At 43.1% G+C, this 25,756-nt stretch overlaps 1 protein-coding gene and 1 long non-coding RNA gene across 2 annotated transcripts in view; one reads left to right on the forward strand and one right to left on the reverse strand.

The window, feature by feature from the left end:
• LOC121078243 (ephrin type-B receptor 5) overlaps positions 1–25,756 on the reverse strand; it is a 93,424-nt gene that overhangs the window by 56,123 nt on the left and 11,545 nt on the right. Inside the window, exons 2-4 of the mRNA XM_040574184.1 lie at positions 21,414–21,620; positions 4,686–4,750; positions 3,302–3,998 (exon numbers count right to left, since the gene is read on the reverse strand). Coding sequence (XP_040430118.1) covers positions 3,302–3,998; positions 4,686–4,750; positions 21,414–21,507 — 856 coding nt within the window. The 5' untranslated portion in view covers positions 21,508–21,620. The remainder of the gene's footprint in view (positions 1–3,301; positions 3,999–4,685; positions 4,751–21,413; positions 21,621–25,756) is intronic.
• On the forward strand, positions 4,788–24,656 carry LOC121078251. Its single transcript, XR_005824512.1, has 3 exons — positions 4,788–4,800; positions 10,394–10,397; positions 24,112–24,656. It is a non-coding gene; the product is annotated as an uncharacterized LOC121078251 (long non-coding RNA).

Consider the following 25,756-nt stretch of genomic DNA (forward strand, 5'->3'; position numbering starts at 1 on the left):
ACTAGTTGGTTGTCTTTTCTAATTTTTGCCTGTTCTAAGCTGAGGAAGTGACTAATGGGTGTAGCGTTCTGTAGTTTGATAGACTGTCATTATTTCAGTTGTAATCCTTAAAATATTTGCTCATTCTTATCTATGTTCAGCTCCTGCAATAATAGGCTGCAGGGGAGTATCAGCTTTCACTGAAGACTACAAAAAATGGAACCTTCAAGAATCTAGAAAAAAAATTCTAATTTTTATTTGCCAAGCCTAATTTCCATATTTTTGGAGTACTTATGACTACTATCTGATACTGAATTACTGACTGGCAGTTTACCTGGATTTTGGAATAGTCACACTACTGGTAAAGACAACAGTGCTAGTGTCATACAGAGCTGCTATATGACTGGCTGAGCTTTCTGTCACAGCAGCAGCGCTGTACGAATGTAGTGACATTTCTTTCAGGATGAGCAAGATGAAAAGGCACACATTTTGATTGTTCTCAAAGAATAAACAAATAAAAAGTACTAACCAACTTCCTTTCATAAGTGTCCAACATTCCTTTCATAAGTTCTAGCACAATGAACTGTGTTTTAATAATGTTATTCTGCATAATCCCAATCACTTAACGAAACAGGAATTAGGTAACACACTGACAACCATTAACTACTCATTGCATTTGAGCTCATTGTTAACCAAAATGTTTGTACTCTCAATGTCCCAGACAAACTCTTGAATAAGTTACAATCCAACTTTAAAATTGTGTCTGCAGCTGAAGCTGGGTTCCACATCAGATATAATTTTTTAGAATACTAACTGTGGTGCAGCAACATTTTACATTGTTAAGAATCCAAATATATATATATCAAAAACAAGGAAGCTCCACAATAACATTATACACAAAATTATATAAGCAACATAAACAGCATTTTGGTTTAATAGATTGTCTTAAGGTTGAGATGGGAAGACATTCATGACATTAGACTGACATTCAGATTCATGTCATGGTTTTGGCTGGGATAGAGTTAATTGTCTTTGTAGGCTCATACAATGCTGCATTTTGGATTTTTGATGAAAAAAGTGGTGATGACACACCAATGTTCTTAGTTGTTGCAGATCAGTGCTTATACAGAGACAAGGACCTTTCTGAATCTTATGCTGCCCTGCCAGCTAGGAGGCTGAAGGTGTGCAAGAAGTTGGAAGGGACACAGCCAGGACAGCTGACTCAAACTGAATAGAGATATTCCATACCATATGACATCAAGCTCAGCAATAAAAGCTGGAGTAAAGAAGGAGAAGGGCTGGTAATGGTGTTCGGAGTAATGGCCTTTTTCTTCCCAAGAAACCATTACGCATGATGAGCCCTGCCTTCCTGGAAGTGGCTGAACACCTGCCTGCCAATGGGAAGTGGCAAATGAATTCCTTCTTTTGTTTTGTTTGCATGCATGGCTTTTGCTTTACCTAGTCAACTATCTTTATCTCAGTCTACAAATTCTCGCACTTTCACCTTTCTGTTTATCTCCCCCATCCCACCTGGAGACAGTGAATGAGTGGCTGTGTGGTACTTAGCTGCCTGCCAGGGTAAAAACACAACAGTCCTTTTTGATGCCCAACAGAGAACCCAAAGGTTCTGAGATGCTGACAGGTTTGATTGCAGTGTGCAAGACCAAATTTTAGATGTTACAGCTGTTTAGCTTCTAATTAGCAGGTTCCTATAATTGCCACAGAGCTTGCTTCCTGTATGTTAGAGTGCAGTGTTTGTTAGTTGCTGCTTTTGCTTCTTTCACATGCTCTACTCCTTATTATCTTGCTTTGCTGTACCTGGGAGCATTTTGATAAGAACTGTGGACACGTGTCTGGGCTAGCAGATGGCCAGGGCATCACTGCTGTTCCTGTGCTCCTGTACTGAACAGGCTGGAACTCCAGACTGAACTTGAGTCAGAGGGACTTGTGGATGAATCCACATGGGAGCACGTACATCCCAAAGCATCTCTGGCCACAAATAAGTCCACTCTGGAGCAAAGTACACTTTGAAGCATCTGTGGCCACAGAGAAATCCATGCCACAGCAGGTACACCTTACAGTGTCTCTGTCCATGGATAAGGCCATGCCAGAATACCTCGGAGTGCCTGTGGCCGTGGTTAATACCACAACACGGCAGGTGTCTGTCTGAAGGGACCTCTGGTCTGAAGGAACAAGGGGTGGGGATTGTGATGGATATACCTTTAAATTGTTGTAACCCTTGATCTGAGTTGCATGTTATAAGGAGTCCTATAGAAGGGAACAATCAAACCAATGGAGGACAAGCCTTACAAGACAGTGCAAGTACAGCCGTGACCCAACCTGAGCTGGCTTCAGCATCCAGTAACTTCACACAACACACCATCTCTCCTGTCCCGAGTGACCATCATAACAGACAGAAGTTAAGTCAGGGAGTAAAAGATCTTAGTGGATGTTTTATTAACATCTTATGGAAATTCCACAGGGATTGTCTTTAGACTAAGGGAATGATATCTGTGTATTAATTGCTGTGTGGTGATTAATGAGGATGTATTGGAAAGTGTGGGACCTGAGCAGGACATAAGTGGTATGGAATTAAATGTCATGACAGTTTGGCAAGACTTTGGCCAAATACCTTTACTAGGTGATAGGCAATTTATTTTACTTCCTCCTACAAGTATTTCACACAAAGTAGCATCGGCCTCAAGACAGAGAGCACTTTAGAAGTCTAGTGATAATACCATTATCACTGTTCCTTACTGAATCAGACTCACAGACCCCTACTCCATGTTCCCTGTTCCATGACCAGGTTGCTGCTATTACCCCTTTCTTTTTTTTGACCACTAGTTTCAGTAGCACTAGCAAGAGGGCCCAAGTTAGTTAAGATGGTAGAGTGTATTAGATCTGGTGTCAGCTCTGCTCCATGTGGCACCTCTACTTCAATACTGTTGCACATTGGTAAAGAAGTGGAACTACATTTTAGTTGGTTAGTTACAACTTCTCATTTTGCAGACAGAACCCAATAGGCAGCTTGAACAAAGGCCTGAATGGAGTTTCCAGACATGTTCTTAGCACCAAGAAGTGGTCCCTCCAATACTAGTCCGAGAAACTGGAAGCATAAGGAGAAGAGACTGCTAGTAAGCACTCTCTTAGAAATTATTGATGAGAATTATTTCATCTCATAGCTCTGTGAACTTCCAAATACGCAAACAAACTCCCAGGCGAATGCCAAATATGCAAACACACAGGACCAACAAAGTGGCTAACAAAGTGGGGTAGAGAAAAAAGTGGCCAGCAAAGTGGAGTAGAGAAAAAAGCCTCTCACCTTGGCAGGCTCGTTCATCATCAACAGGTTGGTAGCCAGCCTTGCAGGTGCATCGTCCAATGGCCACCATCCACTCCCCTTCTCCATTGCAGTGCAACCGAACACCTAAAGACCCAGTTGTGCTTGTCTCTTCAGCATTTGCTACACATTTCCCTGGTGACTCCACCAGTGAGGTTCTTTCCCCTCCAGCAAAAGTTTCAGGGAAAGAGGCAAATCCTTTCACTACAGTTGGGCACTTGTAGAAAAAGACCTGGACTGCCACCAGGGACATGCAAGCTCCTGAGTCCTGGAAGGCCAGGTAGAAGCCATGCTTAGTGAGTGGCCCAAAGCTGCGTACTTTAATATTCATCTTTACTACCTTCCCAGTGCTGTCCACCTGGGAAAAGCTTTCATCAGCTGCAATAGTATCCACCTTGGTCCAGGGGCCTTCACGCCATTCTGGCAGTTCCTGAGAGGCTATGTCAGCATCTGACTGGTGGTAGTAGAGTGTGAAAGTCTCCTTGCAAGAAGAGGCCACAGTGCGCATGCTGGCACAGTCTCTCACTGAAAAACGGAGGCGGACATGGACTCGGTGGGCTCCACGTCGTTCTATGAAATGAGTACGCAACCAGTTATTCTGACCTGGTTCAGCCACATTACAGACTTCAAAGGTTCGGATCAGGCGCTTCTTGTCATCCAGAACACTTACTTCATCCCACTATAATGGATATATGGGAGAGAAAAAGAAGAAGAAATAGTATAAAAAAGAGGGATTCAGTGTTCAACTGTGCCAGAAATACAGGACAGGCTTTCTTCCCTTCCTTTTTTCTTTCTTTGTTATGTTTATGACAAGATTTGAGTCTACTGCTGTCATGTGCACCACAGCACTATAGACAGGACAAAGTATTACCTTGTAAAGAAAAGCTTCTAATGCCTGTAAGAAAGAACTGTTGCAAGACATAACTCATACAAAACTCTCATACAGCACTGAGGATCTTTAAGTCACAGAGTCACACTTTTCCACACTACTTCCCTATCTCTTATGTCCACAGACATGCACAACACAAGTAAGACAGAGGAACAAGAGACCACTTTTTGAAGAAAATATTAAAGCAGAAGTCCCTCCTACACAACTCCACCACAGTTAGTCTGTGTAGAGGGTTGGCTAGAGACCTTATAAATATTTTTGAAGGAGGGGGTAAGGAAGAAGGTAAGGAAGAGGCAATAGTATTATACCCAGTATCCTCTTCTCTTCTGGTTCTGAGCAACAGACTGTGTTCAAATTGTTCTTATGTCCAAAAATATAAACCAAGCCTCATTGGTTCCAGCCTCCTTTTCTTTATCAACTGCATGCACATCATTCCAGCAGAGGTAAGGTCAAGAAATGGACAAGAGAAATGCTTACCCCATCAGAAGGGTGAGTGGTCCAGCCAATCTCTGAGGTTTCTCCAGTTGTATCCAGAAGTATTTCTGTTTATATTTAAAAAGATTAAATAAAAAAGTACTTTGTGCTCTTCTGAGTCAGGCAAAAATCTTATCTGTCCCTCACAAGATTGTCTTTGAAAAAAACAAAAACAAAAAAACAACTTTTGTAGAGGGCTTCCACACACCCAGAATATACATTCATATTTTGAGATTAAATACAGTAGGCTACATCTATACTAGGAAACTAAGCAAGACCAAGACAGAGGCGCAGGGCATATGATCATGCTTATGCCATCATTAGTAAGTTGTTTTGAAATATTCTTGCCAGACAAAACCTCTCCCAGGCAAAGTTTAAATATACTCACAGCACTAAACAATTATCATAATGAGCAGTACAGGTGAGGGCACCCTCCTTTTGGAAAGGAAAGGGTGGGACAGAGACTTACATAAATGTATGCCAGGCTTTCCTCAGGACCATGTTTGCCCATTTTATATGCATATGTAAATATGGACACAAAGCTAAAACACCTTTGTTTGCAGCTCTGGAACCAAATTTTTATGGGAATTTAGGATCATGACGCAGCTGATCTTGTAATGCATTCACTTTGTTCTGGAGCAGGGCATTAAGCTGCAAGCCTGTGTGCGAGTATCAGTTTCATCAGAAACTCAATGTTAAATGACTCAATGTTAAAAGACTCAATGTCTCTTGTATTTGTTCAGGAGTAGAGTACATGCAGAACTTAACAGGCCTAGTTTATTCCCACAAGTGGTCTGCATTTCCATTGAAAGTCAGTCTACCACTGGAGACAGGTACTAGACTCAACAGCTCTTGGAGATGCTATTCTTTGTTCAGGTACAAAGCAATACAGAACAGATTTTGACAGTGCAAGCTACACACATGGTATCCTCCAGCAGAGTATATCAGGTCTGAAACCACCCTGGAAGATATTGTTATGCAAGCATGTGTGCTTTTCTGTGCACATTTTTAATGGGGTTGTAGGAGAAGAAAAAGACTCAATCAAATAGAAATTTACATGTGTTCATAGAATCATTAAGGCTGGAAAAAACCTCCAAGATCATGTTGTCCAACCATTCCCCCTACCACCACTATCACCCACTAAACCATGTCCCTAAGCACCACGTCCAACCTTTCCTTAAATAACCCCAGGGATCAAATTCATCCTGGACCAGAACTTACTAAAAAGTTGCTTTTGGCAAGCAGGGCATTAAAGCCTTTGCTCATACTCAGTAGCACCTTATCCTGGAATTAATCTTGCTGAAGTGAATAGGCATTTTTTTAATTAGGAGAATCACAACCTGAGCATGTGTTAATACACACTGTACAGGTAGACTTTTTATTTTTCTTAAATTCTGGAAAGTCAATCTCTTTTTGTTTGCTTCTTTTTTTTGTTGTTACTTTGTGTAAAAAAAGATGAAAAAACACTGGAAAATAAAAACAGCAGCAACTTCCATCTTAATTACACACAGGATTCATTAATTCCTTTACAAAGGTTATTTAAGGATATGATTGTCCCATCTTTTATTGACTCCTATTTCCAAATTACAGATAGCCAACTTCACTATCCCTATCAGTAATTCTTTGGATTCAGTCCACATTAATCATAGAAATATAGAACGGTTTGGGTTGGAAGGAAGCTTACAGGTCTAGTTCCAAACCCTCTGCTATGGACAGGGACACCTTCCACTGTATCAGATTGCTCAAAGCCCCAAAGCCTTGAACACTTCCAGGGATGGGGCATCCACAACTTTCCTGGGCAAGCTTCACCACCCTCATAGTAAAGAATTTCTTCCAAATATCTAATCTAAATCTACCCTCTTCCAGTTTAAAGCCATTATCCTGTGTCTTATCACTACACTTCCTGATAAAGTTTCTTTCCCATCTTTCTTGTGTGCTGGAAGGCTGTTATAAGGTCTCCTGGAGCCTTCTCTTCTCCAGGCCAAACAACCCCAACTCTTTCAGCCTGTCTTCATAGGATAGAAACACCAGCCTCCTGATCATTCTCGTGGCCCTCCTCTGAACTTGCTCAGGTCCACGTCCTTCTTATGCTGGAGGCCCCAGACCTGAATGCAGTACTCTAGGTGAGGTCTTATGAGAGCAGAGTAGAGGGTGAGAATCACTTTCCTCAACCTGCTAGCTACACTTCTTTTGATGCAGCCCAGAATATGACTGGCGTTCCGGGCTCCAAGCACACATTGTTAGGTCATGTTGAGTTTTTCATCCACCAATACCCCCAAGCCCATCACTGCAGGGCTGCTCCCAATCTATTCTCAAACCCAGCCTGTATTCAGGCTTGGGATTGCCCTCTTCAGGTGCAAGATCCTGCACTTGGCCTTGCTGAACTTCATGAGATTCTCACAGGCTCACCTCTCAAGCCTGTCAGGGTCCCTCTGGATGGCATCCCATCCCTCCAGTATGTTGGCCACACCACACAGCTTGGTGTCACCAGCAAACTCGCTGAGGGTGCACTCAATCCCACTGTCCATGTCACCAACAAAGATGTTAAATAGTGCCAGTCCCAATACTGACCCCTGAGGAATGCCACTTGTCACTGGTCTCCATCTGGACATCAAGCCATTGACTGCAACTCCAGCAAATTCCTTATCCACCTAGTGGTCCACCCATCAAGCCATGTCTCTCCAATTTAGAGACAAGGATGTCGTGTAGGACAGTGTCAACTGCTTTGCACAAGTCCAGGTAGATGACATCAGTTGCTCTTACCTTATCCATGAACACTGCTACCCCATTGCAGAAGGCCACCAAACTGTCAGGCACAATTTTCCCTTAGTGAAGTTATGGTGGCTGTCACCAGTCACCTCTTTGTTTTCCATATGCCTTGGCAAAATTTCCCAGCAGATCTGCTCCATGATCTTGCCAGGCACAGAGGTGAGACTGGCTGGCCTGTAGTTCCCCAGCTTTTCATTTTTTTCCCTTTTAAAAAATTGGAGTTATGTTTCCCCTTTTCCAGTTGGTAGGAACTTTACCAAGCTGCCATGACTTCTCAAATATGATGGATAGTGGCTTAGCAACTTCATCCACCAGCTCCCTCAAGACCCTTGGATGCATTCATCAGGTCCTATTCTACCACACAGATCCCTGAAGAAGACAAAGTATGCTCTCCTGAAGTCCAGTTCAGTGAGCTTGCTGGGCACCCTCCTTGCTGCCCTAAGGATCTTGAAGTCCACCACTTCGTGGTCACTGCAGCCAAGGCTGCCTTGAACTTCACATTCCCCACAAGCCCCTCCTTGTTGGTGAGAATGAGGTCCAGAATAGCACCTCTCTTCCTTGGCTCCTTTATCACTTGGAGAAGGAAGTTATCATTAACATATTCCAGGAATGTCCTGGATTGCTTATGCCCTGCTTTGTTGTCCCTCCAACAAATATCATGGTTGCTGAAGTCTTCCTGCAGTGTGGCCAGCAGGTCTAAGGAGGTGATTGTCCCCCTGTACTCGGCTCTGGTGAGGCCGCACCTCGAGTACTGTGTTCAGTTTTGGGCCCCTCGCTACAAGAAGGACATGGAGGTGCTTGAGAGAGTCCAGAGAAGGGCAACGAAGCTGGTGAGGGGTCTGGAGAACAAGTCTTACGAGGAGCGGCTGAGGGAGCTGGGGTTGTTTAGCCTGGAGAAGAGGAGGCTCAGGGGAGACCTCATCGCTCTCTATAGGTACCTTAAAGGAGGCTGTAGAGAGGTGGGGGGTTGGTCTATTCTCCCATGTGCCTGGTGACAGGACGAGGGGGAATGGGCTAAAGTTGCGCCAGGGGAGGTTTAGGCTGGATATTAGGAAGAACTTCTTTACCGAAAGGGTTGTTAGGCATTGGAATGGGCTGCCCAGGGAGGTGGTTGAGTCGCCATCCCTGGAGGTCTTTAAAAGACGTTTAGATGTAGCCCTTAGTGATATGGTTTAGTGGAGGACTTGTTAGTGTTAGGGCAGAGGTTGGACTAGATGATCTTGGAGGTCTCTTCCAACCTAGACGATTCTGTGATTCTGTGATTCCATGAGGACCACGGCTTGTGAATGTGAGGCTGCTCCTATCTGTCTATAGAGGGGCTCATCTGGTTGGTCATCCTGGTTGAGTGACTTGTTAGAGACCCCCATCAAAATATCACCTGTCCCTGTCCTCCCTTTAATCCTGACCCATAAGCTCTTGTTCACCTTCTCATCCATCCTTAGGTGCAGCTCCATGCACTCCAGCTGCTCACTGACATAGAGGGTGACACCCCCTCCTCATCTCCCCTGCCTGTCCTTCCTGAAGAACCTGTATCCTTCCATTCCAACACTCCAGTCATTGGAGCCATCCCACCATGTCTCTGTGATACCAATAAGATCATAGTCTTGCAGGCATGTGCACATCTCTAACTCCTCATTTATTCCCTGTGTTACGTGCCTTTGCATAGAGGCATTTGAGTTGGGCCCCTGATGAAGCTGACTTACTGGTTGGGGTGGCTGGAATTCCTTCATGCTGCTCTTCGGGTGCTCTCCTGCTGATTTGTGATCCTTCTCTAGGCTCTGGGCATCTACTGCTGGCAGTAGCATCAAACTGGTAGGAGTTGGATGGATTGAGGTTCCCCTCCTCTAGCAATTTTAGTTTAAAGCCCTCTTCACCAGCTTGGCAAGCCTGTGACTGAAGATCTTTTCCCCTCCTGTGACAGATGGACCCCATCAGCCCCCAGTAGACGAGGTTTCTCAAAGTGAGTCCAATGGTCTGAGTAGATGAACCCCTGGCTGTGGTACCAGCAGCCCTGTAACTGTTTTTTGATTCGCCAGATTTGACTGGCCCTCTCAAATCCCCTTCTTTTGACCAGGAGGACTGATGAAAAAATACCTGTGCTCCCGAGCCCTTTACTGCTGCCACCAGTGCTCTGTTATCCCTCCTGATACTTCTCAGACTTCTGGTTGTTATCACTGGTGCCCATGTGAAACAACAACAGCTGTATCAGGGGGCTGTATGAGGTTTGGTAGTTTCTCAGTGACATTCCTGTTAAAAGCCTGTGAAGCAACATACCTCTCCAGAGAGTGCATCAGGTTGGCAAATAGGTGCCTCTGTACCTCTCAGAAGAGAGTGACCTCCTGCTATCACCCTTTGTCTTTTCTTAGTTGCATTGGTTGTTATTCGGGGAGCAGATTGGGCTGGCTTAGTCAGCTCCGGCATTTCTCCTGATGTGACAGGTCTTTCCTCACGAGTCTGCAGACTGGTGAAGTGGTTCTGCAACGGCACACCTTGCTTCAGGGGAATTCTCTCCCTCCTGCTGGTCCTTGCTATTGCAAGCTTCAATTTTTCTGTGTTATTGGCCCTACTCCCTTCAGTGTGTGCCGGTTGGGGAGTTTTTGGCTCTTTGGCCATGAGCTGTGGGTCCACTGTAGACTGTGTTCAATTTAACTCCATCTCAGCCTTCCTAATGTTATGCAGCCTTCTCACTGCCTCCTGCAGTTCAGCCACCTACTGCAGGAGGTCCTCCACCTGGGCACACCTTTTGCGTGCAGGTCTGCTCCCTGTCCCTGCCCCAGGAGAAAGGTCTAAGCAATTCCTGCAGTCTGAGCACAGCAGCCTCTCGCTTCAGCAGCTCTGTCTGGGTGAAGGCATTGGCCACTGCTGGGGTAGATCGTGCAGATGCCCCAGACAGAGCTGCAGTCTTTGCTCTCAGATAAAAGTCCACCACTGTACTTTGAAAGTCTGGTAGGATGAGTGCCCTTGACCAGTGCAGATTTGCCACAGAACAGTCCCAGTTGCTGGGTTATGTGTACTCCAAGTACTCCACTTAGACAGTGGAACAGCCCTCCTTTGAAAGGGGAGAAATCATCAGAAAGGACAGAGTAAACCCATCCTAAGGTAAACATGATCAAGTGATCATGGTTAATCAGGCTTCAGGTTTCAGCATGGCCCAGAACTTATGTTTCCTATATTCCTACATGAGATCTTATATTTCTTAGGCTTTCCTGAGGAGCAGCTGCAGTTCCCAGCTTCAAAAGCAGTGCAAAATATCCCAGGCGGATTGCCAGAAATAGAAAGACCGGTCACCAGTGGTGTTCCCCAGGGGACGGTGTTGGGGCCCGTCCTCTTTGATATCTTCATTGATAATTTGGATGAGGGAATTGAGTACACCCTCCATAAGTTTGCAGACAACACCAAGCTGGGGGGAAGTATTGATTTGCTGGAGGATAGGAAGGCCCTGCAGAGGGACCTGGACGGGTTAGAACCATGGGCAGAGGCCAGTGGGATGAGGTTCAACATGGCTAAGTGCCAGGTCCTGCACTTTGGCCACAACAACCCCATGCAAAGCTACAGGCTTGGTGCAGAGTGGCTTGAAAGCTGTGCAGAGGAAAAGGATCTGGGAGTGCTAGTTGATGCTCACCTGAACATGAGCTGACAGTGTGCCCAGGTGGCCAAGAAGGCCAACAGCATCCTGGCTTCTATTGGAATAGCGTAGCCAGCAGGATTAGGGAGGTGATCGTTTCCCTGTACTATGCTCTGGTGAGGCCGCACTTCGAGTACTGTCTTCAGTTTTGGGCCCCTCACTACAAGAAAGACATCGAGGCCATACAGCGTGTCAAGAGAAGGGCTATGAAGCTGGAAAAGGGCCTGGAACACAAGAACTATGAGGAGTGGCTGAGGGAACTGGGGTTGTTTAGTGTGGAGAAGAGGAGGCTCGGTGGTGACCTTATTGCTCTCTACAACTACCTCAAAGGAAGTGTTGGGGAGCTGAGGATTGGCCTCTTCTCACAGATAACTAGCGATAGGACTAGAGGGAATGGCCTGTAGTTGTGCCAGGGGTGGTTCAGATTGGAAATTAGGAGAAATTCTTCTCTGAAAGAGTAGTCAAGCATTGGAACAAGTTGCCCAGGGAGGTGGTGAAGTCACCATCCCTGGGGGTGTTTAAGGAAAAGTTGGATGTGGTGCTTAGGGACATGGTTTAGTGGGTGACATTGGTGGTAGAGGTATGGTTGGACCAGATGATCTTGGAGGTCTTTTCCAACCTTAGTGCTTCTACGATTCTATGATTCTTGTGCTGGGGGCCCCACCCTCCAAGTAAATTTCCCACTTTGTCATAACCACTGAATAAAAAGTTTGCTATTATTTTTATAACAAAAAGTCTTCTTTACAGTTCAGCTATGACTTAACATGACAAAATAAGCTAGTTATAAAATATGCCTCCTTATATTACAGAATATATACAAAACCAACCTGTATGAGACAAATGAGTTTGATTTTTTTTTTTCTTAAGATAAATCTATACTGTGAAGTCATTCTGGTAATGAATATTCCACTATCACACCTGTACTCACATGTAATTAATAAAAAAAGTCATGTGGAGTCAATGGAATATATATCTAGTGAGTTCCATGCAGTAAAATAATTTTTGACCACTTGCTATGTGAGAGCAAAATGCTGTCTATCAATGTATCGAAGCTGTCATCAGCATTGAGGAGTTCTCACACCTCAGTCAGGAGTTATGTAACATCCATGAAAGACATAAGTGACAGCCAGATAGTTCAGGCTGGGAACTACACAGCTATTTGTAAGGTACCACAGCATTTAAGCTTTATTTTTCTCTTTCATTTTCTCAGTCTTTCATTAAAGCTTTTGGGGAACTTCCATGATTTGAGTGTTGTATTTTATTCTATTTTTTTTAAATCCTCTGTTGATGTCAGGAAATGTAGAAAACCGGAAACAAAGGAAAAAAAGAGGCATTGAATGCTTAGTTTCAGCTTTGCATATGCAATCAAATTAAATTAGTAACTGCAACTTTCCTAGTAATACAGTATAATATGTGTTCCTCCACAGCTTAAGATCTTCGTTCTGCAATTAACCAACTGTTGAGTCTAGAACTTACCGAACTGCCTAATTCCACTGCCATCAAACTAGCTACTTTTGATAACAGTACAATATGATGTTCAAAGCTTATTTATGTTTTTGTGCTTCTTTGTTTGTTTGTTTGTTTCAGAAATATTAACAAGTCAGCTTGGGTCTTCTGTGGTTTTACTAAAGCATACACTGAAAGTCCCAGATACTGTATATTATAAGAATGCTGTTCCTTTTCCCTGAAGCTTTAATTAGCTTTAAATATAAAGTGTTAGCTGCAGCATGAATAGCTTCTACAGTCCTACAGGCCTCCAAGCAGAAAGAACTAGCCAGAAGCTTGTGAACAGCTTCAGCATAAGGCTATAGTATACACCATATGTGGGAGTGAGGATGTGCTAGCTCAAAAACTAGTGAGTAAACTATTATGGAAGAAAAATAAAGTGGAACTGCTGAGACTGACCACTGGGATAACCTCAAAACTCCTCCTCTTCCAAACCAGCTGTACATCCAACCCAGTCCCATCCATCTTCTGTTGTTTACAAGACGAGATTCCTCTGCTCTGGGCATGTGGCAAAAAATATAGCATGTAGAGAAGTGTCATGAAAGAACTGCAAAGAACACCACAGAATCACAGAATGTTAGGGATTGAAAGGGACCTTAAAAGATCATCTAGTCCAATCCCCCTGCCGGAGCAGGACCACCTAGATCACGTCACACAGGAATGTGTCCCGGCGGGTTTTGAATGTCTCCAGAAAAGGAGACTCCACAACCCCCCTGGGCAGCCTGTTCCAGTGTTCTGTCACCCTCACCATGAAAAAGTTTCTTCTCATATTTAAGTGGAACCTCCTATGTTCCAGCTTGCACCCACTGCCCCTTTTCCTATCATTAGATGTCACCAAGAAGAGCCTGGTTCCTTCCTCCTGACACTCATCCTTTATATATTTATAAACATTAATAAGGTCACCCCTCAGTCTCCTCTTCTCCAAGCTAAAGAGACCCAGCTCCCTCAGCCTTTCCTCGTAAGGGAGATGCTCCACTCCGTTAATCATCCTCGTGGCTCTGCGCTGGACTCTCTCAAGCAGTTCCCTGTCCTTCTTGAACTGAGGGACCCAGAACTGGACACAATATTCCAGATGTGGTCTTACCAGAGCAGAGTAGAGGGGGAGGAGAACCTCTCTCAACCTACTAACCACACCCTTTCTAATACATCCCAGGATGCCATTGACCTTCTTGGTCACAGGGGCACAGTGCTGGCTCATCGTCATTCCGCTGTCCACCAGGACCCCCAGGTCCTTCTCCCCTTCACTGCTCTCCAGCAGGGCAGTCCCCAACTTATACTGGTGGGTGGAGTTGTTCTCGCCCAGATGCAGGACTCTATACTTGTCCTTTTTATATTTAATTAAACTTCTCCCCGCTCAATTCTCCAACCTGTTGAGGTCCCACTGGATGGCAGCACAGTCTTCTGGCATGTCAGCCACTCCTCCCAGTTTAGTGTCATCAGCAAATTTGCTGACAGTGCACTCTATTCATCAATGACTTGGATGAGGGAATATATTGAACAATATTCGTCCCAGTACTGACCCTCAAGGGACTCCACTAGATACAGGACTCCAGACTGACTCTATCCCATTGACCACAACCTTCTGGCTTCTTTCCTTCAGCCAGTTCACAGTCCACCTCACTACCCGATCATCCAGACCACCATTCCTCAGTTTAGCTGCGAGGATGCTGTGGGAGATGGTGTTAAATGCTTTACTGAAATCAAGACAGACCATGTCCACTGCTTTTCCATCATCTATCCACCTGGTTATGTCTTCATAACAGAAAAATATGTCTGTTATGTCTTCAAAACAGAAAAATATTTGCTAGGATTTTAATAACTCATGCAAATCACAAACAATGGAAGTAAAAAGGTAATCTTACTTTTTTTTTTTCTCCATGAAGTAAACTAAAATCCATTACAATATTCCTTTTTATATAATAAAAACAAAAGTCAGTGGTATTCCACAGAATGACAGAATGGTTTAGGTCATCTAGGAGTCATCTGGCCCAACCCCCTGCTCAAGCAGGAACACCTAGAACAGGTTGCACAGGACTATGTCCAGGCAACCTTTAAATATTTCTAAGGAGGGGGACTCCAGAACCTTTCTAGGCAACATGTTATTTTGTCCAGTCATCTGCAGAGTAAAGAGGTGTTTTCTGATGTTCAGACAGAATCTCCTGTGTTTCAGTTTGTTCTCACTGCCTCCTGTCTCATCACTGGGCAACACTGAAAAAATCTTGTCCTCCTTGTACCTTCCCTTCAGGTACTCAAATACATTCATAAGATCCTCCTGAGTCATCTCTTCTCTAGGCTAAAAACTTGCAACTCTTTCAGCCTTACCTCCTATGAGTGATGATCCAGTCCCTTAATCACGTTCATGGCTGTTTGTTGGACTCTCCTGTAAAGCCACATCACTCTTATACTGGAGAGCCCAGAACTGGACACACTACTTCAGGTGGGGACTAACCAGTAGTGATTACAGGGGAAGGATCATCTCCAGGGACATGTTGGCGATACTTTGCCTAATGAAGCCCATTCATAGAAGCAAGGGCACATTGCTGGCTCATGTTCAACTAGGTGACCACCAAGAACCCCAGTGCATTTTCTGCAAAGCTGCTTTCCAGGTGGTCAGTGCCCAGCAGGTACTGGTGCCTGGGGCTGTTCCTCCAGGTGCAGGACTTCCCCTTCTTGAACTATATGAGCTTCCTGTCAGCCCATTTCTCCAGATTGTCCAGGTCCCTCTGGATGGCAGCAAAACCCTCTGGTGTATCAGTCACTCCTCTAAGTTTTGTATCACCTGTAAAGTTGCTGAGAGTACACTCTGCCCCATCACCCAGATTGTTAATGAAGATGTTAAACAAAACCAGACTCAACAGGGACCCCTAGGGTACACTGCTAGTTGATGGCCTCCAACTAGACTATGCACTACTGATCACCATGCTCTGGGAACAGCTAGCTGTTAAGCCAGTTTTCAATCTACCTGTCTGCCCATAGAGCTCATACACTCACAGCTTGTCTATGAAGATCATATAGGAGACAGTCCAGGAAGATAACAACCATGACTCTCCCCTCATCCACCAGGCCAGTCTTCTCAGTGCAGAAACTTGTTGGTCATCCATGACTTCCTCTTGCTGAAGCCATGCTGACTACTCCAGATGATTTTCTTCTCCTTCATGAGCCTGGAAATGGCTTCCAGAATTAGCAGCTCCATCGCCTTCCTCAGGATCAAAGTGAGGCTGGCCAACCTGAAGTTCTCTAGGTCCTCCTTCTTGCCCTTCTTGAACACAGGAGTGATATTTGCTTTCTTCCAGTCTTTGAGCACTTCTCCCAGTTACCATGATTGATCAAAGATTACTGACAGTGGCCTTGCAATGACATCTGCTACATCCCTCAGCACTCATAGGTGCATCCCATCAGAGCCAATATACTTCTGAAAGTCCAGTTTGCCTAAGTACTCCCTGATCTGATTCTCCTACTGCAAGGGTATATCTTCCTTGCTCCAGCCTTTCCCCAGGCTCTCTGGGAATCCTGAAGGCTGGTCTTGCTGGTAAAGACTGAGTCAAAGAATGCATTCAGTACATCAGCTTTTTCCTCGTCCTGTGTTACCAGGTCCCCCATCTCATTCAGCAATGGACCCACATATTTCCTAGTCTTCATGTTGTCACCAATGTACTTACAGAAGCTTTTCATGTTGTCTTTGGTGTCTCTGACCAGATTCAATTCCATTTGTGCTTTAGCTTTTTTAACTTCATCCCTTGGACAATGTCTCTGTATTCCTTCCAGTCCACCTTTCTTCCATCCTCTATAGGCTTTCTACTTGTGTTACAGTTTCTCCAAGAGCTTGTTCATCCATGCAGGCTTTTTTGCCTGACTTCCTATTCATTGGGAAGGAGTACCCTTGAGCTTGGAGGAGGTGATCCTTAAATATTACCCAGATTTCTTGGGCCCTCTTCTCTCCAGGGTATTATCCAACTGGACTCTTCAAAGAATATCCTTAAAGAGTGTGGTGGTTTTACTCAGCTCGGAAGCTGAGCTCCACTACAAGTGCTCTCTCACTTCCCCTCCTCAAAGGGAAAGGGGGAAAAAATACGATGGAAGGGGCTCAAGGGTTGAGATAAGGACAGGGAGATCACTCAACGATTATCGTCACGGCCAAAACAGACTCAGCACAGGGAGATTAATATAATTTATTAACTATTACTAACAGGCTAGAGCAGTGAGAAACTAAAAACAAACTAAAAACACCCTCCCCCCACCCACCCTCTTCTATCTCCACCCCACAAGTGGCGAAGGGGAACAGAACTGTGGTCAGTCTATGACACTTCATAACTGCCGGTCCTTCACAGTCACTCTCTTCCCCTGCTCCAGCATGGGGTCCCTCCCACAAGATGCCGTTCTTCCCAAACTGATCTGTGTTGGGTTTGTGAGGCAAGGTTTTGGTAGCGGGGGGCTGCAGGAGTGGCCTCTGTGAGAAGAATCCAGAAGCTGCCCCATGCTAGGTAACGGCCAGTTTCATCTGGCTCCAAAGAAACCTGCTGCTGGCCAGCACTAAGCCAGTAAGTGATGTCTGTGCCTCTATGAGAGCAGATTTAAGAAAGGGAAAAAAACTGCTGGGGAACAGCAGCTGGGAGAGTAAGGAGTGAGAAACAGTCCTGCAGACGCCAAGGTCAGTGCAGAAGGAGGGCAGGAGGTGCTCCAGGTGCTGCAGCTGAAGTTCCCCTGTGGCCTGTGAACAGGCCCCTGGTGGAGCTGACTGTCCCCCTGCAGCCCATGGGTCCCACATGGAGCAGATCTCCATGCTGCAGCCCGTGGAGGAGCCCCCGGTGGAGCAGGTGGATGTGGCCTGGAGAAGGCTGCGGACCATGGAGAGCCCCCGCAGGAGCAGCCCATGGAGAGGAGCCCACGCAGGAGCAAGGGGTCTGGGGGGAGCTGCCGCCTGTGTGGGACCCATGTTGGAGCAGTTTGCTCCCAACAGATGGACCCCATGGTATGGACCCGTAATGGAGCAGTTCTTAAAGAACTGTTCGGTGCTGCCTTATCTAACATGGGGCAGCTTCTGGCCTCTTCTCACAGAGTCCACCCCTGCAGCCCCCTGCTACCAAAACCTTGCCACATAAACTCAATACACCTTTATGTACAAAGCAAGGATCTGGTCATCAAACATAAAAGAAGGCTTTGGAAGCATGAATCTAAATGAGAAGGCAAGTATGAGCTTGTGTCTACTAACTTTAGAAATCTTCTGATAGGTTGTTCTAAAAGTCTGAAGCTCAGCTCAAGACTTTCAGATTTGCAGTACTGCCATTACTTATCACTAATTTGAAACTGCAGCACTCCAGTCATGGGAGCCATCCACCACTACTCCGATTCCAATAAGGTCATAGCCCTGCAACTGTGCACACATCTGTAAATCGTAATTTATTCTACATACTGTATGCCTTGGTACACAGGCACGTAAGAGAGGCACCCCAGTGTGTTGCATTCTTAAAAAGGGTCTGAGGGATTTCTGCAGAATGTTCCCTATAGGAACTTCCTTGCCTACAAGCAAGTGCTGGAGGTGATCCCACATTAAGACCCATTTTGTTGATTTTGTGATTCCCTCCCTGTCATACCACTGCATGCCCTTTGTTCACCGCCTCACAGGGCTGCTGGTTACTCTCTCCCTCCCATGTCATATCTAGTTTAAAGCCTTCTTTTTGAGGTCAGCCATCCTTTTTCAGAAAATATCTTTTCTCAGTTTAGTGAGGTTGATCCTATCTCTGCCAAGCATTTTTTACTCCAAAGATTACCTTTGAGGAAAAAAAAAAAGTTTTCCTTCACTTCATGTCAAGCCACTTTGAGCAATCTAAGCTATTTTCAATAAACCAAGATGTCAACCAGTTAACAGAAAAGGTAGGGGAAAAATTAAATAAGAATACCTGACCTCACAACTTTTTGTGACCATATTCCCTTTTGCTAAGGAGGTACACTAATGTGAAAAGTTGTTACCAAAGCAGCACAATTAACCTCTCTCTATCTTGAGCTTCCAGAAGACATTTAGAAAGACTGTCCAGCCATTCCACAGGCTTGACCATTTGCTGTAAAACAAACATAGTCATTCATATGCAGAACATATCATTCATTTTGCAGATATTTAATGAGTTCTGCAAAATGAGTTACACTTGCATTTATAGCTGTAATCATTTCTAACTCTGTTGAAACAAAAGTAACATTCCACAGAAAATTTAACTCTGTCTTAGTAAGAGCTATTTAATTAGAAAGTTTTGACTTGCTGTCCTATATTTTGACTGTAGCCCATCAGGCATTCTGAAATTCTAAGCTACCCTACCTTTTATGATTAATAAAGTTAACTTGCCAAAAATCTTACATGACAAACTGTAAACAATAACAACGTACATACATAGCTACTGACAGAAATATAATTTCTGTGCATTTTTAGTTAAGGATTTTTCAAAAACAAGGAAAAAAATCATTTTATCACCCAGTGTGTAGCTAAAAAATAATGCTCCCCAAATTAAAACCTCAAAAACCCTTGAAGTGCCACAAACACCGGGAAACACAATCTTAATGAGAACCATTGTGCAATCTTGTTTCCTTTTATAAAGTTGAAATAAGAAGTTTACAAATGCCTTCTGTTTCCAAAATGGTTTTGCCTTATGCTTCCCATGCAGATTGCTCTCTACTCTAAAAATCATGTCTGGAAAAATTTGGACAGACATGCTTAATTCCGCAACTGTATCAAATGAATTCAGCCTGATAATTCCTTTTTATGCACAAAAAAACCACCACTAACAAGAACAAAATCATTTTAAATTGCATGTAAGAACTTTTTCTGAGGAGTCTTAAAGTTCCATTAGGTCTTGCAAAAGGGTACTGCCTTCATTATACTTGAAAAGCATTCTGCCTAAAAAGTATTCGCTCTCTTTAGAATGTATAGAAAGATGGTGTGAATAATTTGGCTATTTTTCTATTCCGCTCTCCAGCTTCTCCTTTTATTTCTTAACCATTTATATCAAGGTTTTAACAATATTGTTTTTCCACTGATAGAAAATTTCAAACAACATTTAGTTTGAAACAAGAATGCCTGATAAAAACTTGAAGAAAAATTATCTTCATTGATTTTACCTACTCAGTCAATCATCTTCTGCTAGTGTTGAGACATATTTTAGTTATGATTTAAAACTTTTCTTTTTTTTTTGGTAAGGTTTCTTAAAGACCAAAGGGGCTTTCTCAATTTAAACCTCTAATCTGAAGTTTCAGGTTTCTACTATATATAATCATGAGTTAACAAAATGGCCATGGCTCTTTTTCCTTTCTTATGGATAACTGTAGCAAAACTTTTTACATGTCAATCATCACTTAACTGTCCTTCCCCTAATGTATAATAATTCTTTGTCTTTTGACCAAAACAAAAATACTTACATCTGTGATACTAATTAGCTTTGGGGAGCAATCCTAGTTCTAAATAATACTGTCACAACACAAGGTCCTGTCTCCCCTGACTGAACTGAGTTGCATTTCAGCTCCTGGGCAGCTGTACTTCTCCATAGGCAGAATTTTACTGTCTTATTCTGATAAAGACATTTAAATCATGTGATCTGTGAGGTTGTATCAAACAGCATTTTCTAAATTCTTTCATGACTAGAAACTTTCAGGAGAGATCACTGAATTCAGAAAATGTTCCTACAGGTGTCACTGAATTACTTCGTATTTGGGGAAGAAGGACATTTTCCCCGCCTTCTCTATCTCAGTTACACAAGGGAATAACAACTCTTAAAGTACTTAATTTAAATATCATTAATGAACAGTTTCAGAGACTTAGGTATTAGTGTATAATGTTATATAAATTATTTTCCCTCTGAACTTCCCCCACTCAATTCCACTCTGCTCTTCTCCCCTCCTATTAAGTGAAGGAATGCTTTCTTCTTCACTATTAAATAGAAAAATCATTTATTTTTTTTTCTTTCCATTCTCCGCTCGCTTTTTCTTATATCTCCCACAGTTTTGTTCCCCTCCCTCCAGGTCTTTCCTGCCCTGTCTCCCTTTGATTCCCCTTCTCTCTTCTCTCCTTTTTCAGAGGCTTTCATGTATGCGAGATGAACATTCAGTACAATGCAGTGCAGTTCAGTGAACAAGTGTAGCTGCAAGGATATTTCTTTGAACAAACAGGAGGATGGTTTACAATACCTCTGCCCTCCTCTAAATCACTCTCATAGCTGCCATCTCATCTCCTGTTCTTATTATCCTCCCTCCTATCATCTGTTCTTCCTTATCCTCTTTTCTTGGCCTTTCTTCTCACCTTCCTGTCTTTATCATCTCATCCCTGGTCTCTCTCCTTCCCTCCTCCTCTGCTGGCTCAATCCAAACTGACTCTTCTCATTAATGCAAAGTATTCTCTCCACGTCTATTACATGGGACATGTTGTTCAGATTGTGGAGGCAAAAATTCCTGTAGCCCACTGGATGCTGCCTTGTAAGTCAGCATAAACCTTTAGAGACTTTCTCAAAACAAACATGGTGCAAGAACATTAACACAGGAATCAAATACATGCAAAGCATAAACAACAAGCTTATTCATGGGGCACGAAGTTTAGTATTTGAGAGTGTTACTACTGAAACAGACAGAAGTATCCATTAATGGGACTAGATCTTCATATGAGGTGTTGTTGCCTGTTACACTAGAAACAATATTAGTATCTTTTATATCTCAGGAGATAGTGAAACCATCAAAAAACACAAAGGTATTTGCTTAATGCTTATCTTTACTGTGATAAGCATTCTGGAGAACACACTTTTTTTTTCCTCTGGAGAAAAACCTGTTAAGTTCTTGCATTTCATAAAATCTACTCTTACCTTCTAGAGAGGTGACTAGATGAAAGAAGCAGATCATCCAGAGCCAACCCATTCCGAACACTCTTCTTGCATTGATGCCAGCATTAGAATCCATGAAGATTCTCTGTAGTTTCCACCATCTCTAATAGACACTCACTACTCCCTTGAAATGTTCGGAGGTTGCTTGAAGTGTTTCAGTATCAAAGCATAGGCCTTCACACAGTAATACTGGTTAAGGAAAGAGAGAAGGTGGAAACAGAAATGAGGTCACAATAATACAGACCTGGCAGTTTTATACACCTACTCTATCATTTACTACTTCAGAGCTATAGGTGAGGAGAGTAGCAAAGACCCAATATGTACCATATTTCCATAGCATTCAGTCCCAGTTGTTTTGTACACTGCCAGTGAACATAAAATCTGAGACATTCATGGCATCAGTGAGAGTGGGGTTCCCAGATCAATGTTAATCTCTCACACAGTATAGGCTGCATTAAGTCCTGACCGTTTGCATCTTTGGCAACATCCTTTGGAAGGTCTCTATTCCAATTCCCTTGCATCGTTTCCAAATTCTGTCTCTTATAATTACATTTCGCTTTTGACAGTAGCCGTGACAGGAGAGTTTTCACCATTTGTGAGAATACGAATCTGCACTGCTGACACACTTTTACGCTAAAAGTAACTACATTTCAGATGCAGACAATTGTCCCTGTAAAGATTTTGCTGCACCACACTACAGAAGTTGGACAGTACTATTCCCACAAACGTGTTGCAGGTGAGGAAGCAAACACTGTGATTTTTAAGGTCGAACAGGGAGTCTGCATTACTGCCAAGAAAAGAACACAAGTCCAAATTTATTATCTAAGAAAAAAAATAAAAGAAAGAAAAAAAACAACCACACCACTAATAAGAAACTGACATCAAGGCCACTGTCACAGTTTGGGAACAGCACAGAGCCTAACCCAGGACTACATTAAATCAATCCAATACAATAATTTTGCTAAGGAAGGTGTTTCTGGCCTCATCTGCCCAATTCTCAGCCCACAAAAGAAACAGCATGGTAGTGTGAAGGTTACATGCAAAGAACAGTATGTTTTTTTTCTTTATGTGCTCTTTGTGCAGAGCACTGAAGACACTTCAGGGGGACACTGAAGCGTGGCTAAGGAGAAAAAAATTGTCTCAGGCAATATAGAGAAGAAATGGCTCAGTAATTTGGCTGAAACAGGGGACAGAAGAGCTGTAATTTAAAGGGACAGCCTCACTGCAATTATCTGAAAACCCAGCAAAAGGAAAATTGAGCAATTTTAGAGTAGCATAGAACAAGCAGCCTGGGAAGTATGAGATGAGGCAATGGAGTGGAATTTCATTTGCTTTGCTAAAGAGGGGCAGAAATTACTGGACAAAATGGGATAGATCTGTCTTACACTGTCCCTGATGAGAACCTTAAAAAATAAAAATAAAAAAGTCAGTTAAACATGACTGAGGAAAAATGAAGATTAAAAAAGAGGATAGCAGTAATACAGGTATCAGTTTAGGAAGGATGTAGACAGCACAGAAGAAAAACACCACACATGAAACTGAAAAGGAGAAAATTTCAGGCTGAATGATCAGCATACCCTTTCTTACAGAAAGAAGCATATAGCAGCATTCTCCAGGTAAAGGGCTGAAGACTATTGCTTGAGACAAGAAGGGATCTGGGGGTGCTAATCAACAGGAGGTTCAACACAAGTCAGCAGTGTGCCCCGGCAGCCAAGAGGGCAAAATATATTTTGGTGCCTTTAACATAACATAGCCAGCCAATCTACAACAGGCGTCTGCTTTATTTAATGCTGGTGCATCCTCACCTAGAATATTTCATGCAGTTCTGAGCTCCACAATACAAAAAGGATATTAAGATACTTGAAAGCGTCCAGAAGAGGTTAACAAAGCAGGTAAAAGGATTGGAAAGCATGTCCTATGAGGAGAAGCTGAGGGCACTTGAGTTGTCTAGTTTGGATTAAAGGAGGCTAAGAGGTGACCCTGTTGCTCTCTACAACTGCCTGAGCTGGGGAAGTAGAGAGGGAAGTGCCAGTCTCTTCTCCTTGGCAACCAATAATAAGGCATGCAAGAATGACACAAAGCTGAGCCAGGGGAGGTTCAGACTGGATATTAGGAAAAAATTCTTTACCATAAAGGTGGTCAAATACTGGAACAGGCTTCTTAGCGAGTTGTTGATGCCCCATGGATGTCAGTGTTCAAGAAGCATTAAGATAACACCTTCAATAACAATCTTTAACTTTTGGTTAGCCCTGAAGCTGTCAGGCAGTTATATTAGATGATCTTTGTAGGTCCCTTCCAACTGAACTATTCTATTCTACTCCATTTCTTGGAATTTCTGAAAATCATAAAGCATTTGAAGAGTATAACAGCTCCTGAGGATCCAAATGTCTTTTAATGATTCAGCCCTATAAAACACTGAAGATTTCAAGCAGTAAAAAAAGACCAGCTATATATTGCCCATCCTGTACCTAAATGGTGCCAAGCGTGAAGTATTTCATGCAGCCAGTATCCCTGCAGCACTTTCTTTATGAAGATAAAGGATTCCCACAAAGTTCAAGCACTGTCAATGATGACACCTGAAAAGCCACAAGGCACTAGTGTTGCTGAACGGGCTAGCATTGATTACAAATTCTCTTCCATCATTGCATGTTTTTCCCTGAAGGGAAGTGGATTTGTGTAGTCACTTATCCTGCAGTACCCCAATGACATATGTCTTGAGTCTTGACGACGTGGTCATGCAAATGGCCCATCTAGGAGGGATTTCCTCAGAAACGACTGTTTTTTCTTCTGGGTTTATCTGACCCTCTGAGACTTATGAAGAACAGTAACAACTAGAGATACTGTACTGTTTCACCACTGGCCACAGGTTCTACTGAATCTAAGCTTTGAAGAAAAATCCTCACTTTCTAGTCCTTTTGATTAAACCCATAAATCACAGACCTTCACTGAAGTATAGCCCAGCTTAGTAGGTGGACAACTTGTAACCACAGATCAGTAAACAGTACACAGTGCCACTCTAACAGTCATCACCTACAAAACCTGCATAAAAATAGCAGTTAAATACACACCTGAACCATGCTTCTATCTGGGTTCTACAGGATGAATTTGGACATGCCTTTAGTATTAAGAAAAAAGCAAGATTGTTCAAGCATTTCAAAAGCCCTCTAAAGAAGAGATGAGGGCCTGATAGGTTCTTCCTCTCCAGAAATGGAATGTATCTGCTTCTTCGAGCTCTTTATTTCACACAAAGTAAAAGACCAAAACAGAGGCAGCAGGGAGAACTGCCAGTCCTATAGTCCCCAATTACTACAGGGGACCTAAGGGTCAGTTTCATTATTCCATTTTATGAAAGCTGACAGGAGTTTGATCCACTACTCCGAAGGGGTTATCATCCTGCATTACTTTGCAGAAATCCCACCTCTAATATTGGTCCAAGTACCTTATTCACTGGAGCCAAATGTAAACAATGGGTCTGTCAACACAGTGAAGGAACTGTCCATTCTTAATCTACAGTTCTTTTCTTGACAGTCTTCCTTACTGGAAGAACACATGTTTTCAGATGAGCAGTCAGCAGAATAACTATTCTTCATGATTTAGTGCAAACCATGTTTCAGAACACAAGAATGAACACTGAAGCAGATCAACAGTCTATCTAACACAATTTTCTATGTGCCTCCAGTGTCAGGTAGAGATTTAGAGCCAGCTTGCAAGCTTGGCCTCTCTCTGTTGCATTCAGCTACTACTTCTCCAGCATCTACAAAACTACAGTTGCTAAAGGGTAGACCCCAATCCATTCCTTCTAATATATCTTTATGAATTTATGTAATCCCAGTTTTGAAAACTTGCTGATACTCTGCACACACTTCTATGGCAACAGAAAATGTATCTATCCCTTTGCAACAAACTACTTTTATGTATTTTAAATTGATCTACCAATAGGAGCTGAGAACCTAACAATGCAAGATTTTTTTACTGTTCCCATTCTTCCTAACTGTCCCAAGAGCTTTTCTAGATTATCTTGTTTTGTCCCACTGGAAAAATGCTTCTTCCTTGTTTGTGATTAACTGACTCCTCTAAGCTGGTATCACAGTAGAAATCATTATATAGGCATAACTTCCCTCTGCTACACTTTATTCAGCAAATGTCCCTCATAATTGTCATACTTCTTCTACATGAAAAGCATCTAGACGCAAAGGAAATGCGCCTTCAAAAATTCTTCAGGGTAGAGCAAATACCTTAAAAATTTTGGTAGCAGTCTTTTATCCTTTTGCACATTTTGCACTGTGACTCATAACAGCATAATATTATCTCTCGGTGAGGAGAGA

Source organism: Cygnus olor, chromosome 1, assembly GCF_009769625.2.
Source record: "Cygnus olor isolate bCygOlo1 chromosome 1, bCygOlo1.pri.v2, whole genome shotgun sequence".
Taxonomy (NCBI): Eukaryota; Metazoa; Chordata; class Aves; order Anseriformes; family Anatidae; genus Cygnus; species Cygnus olor.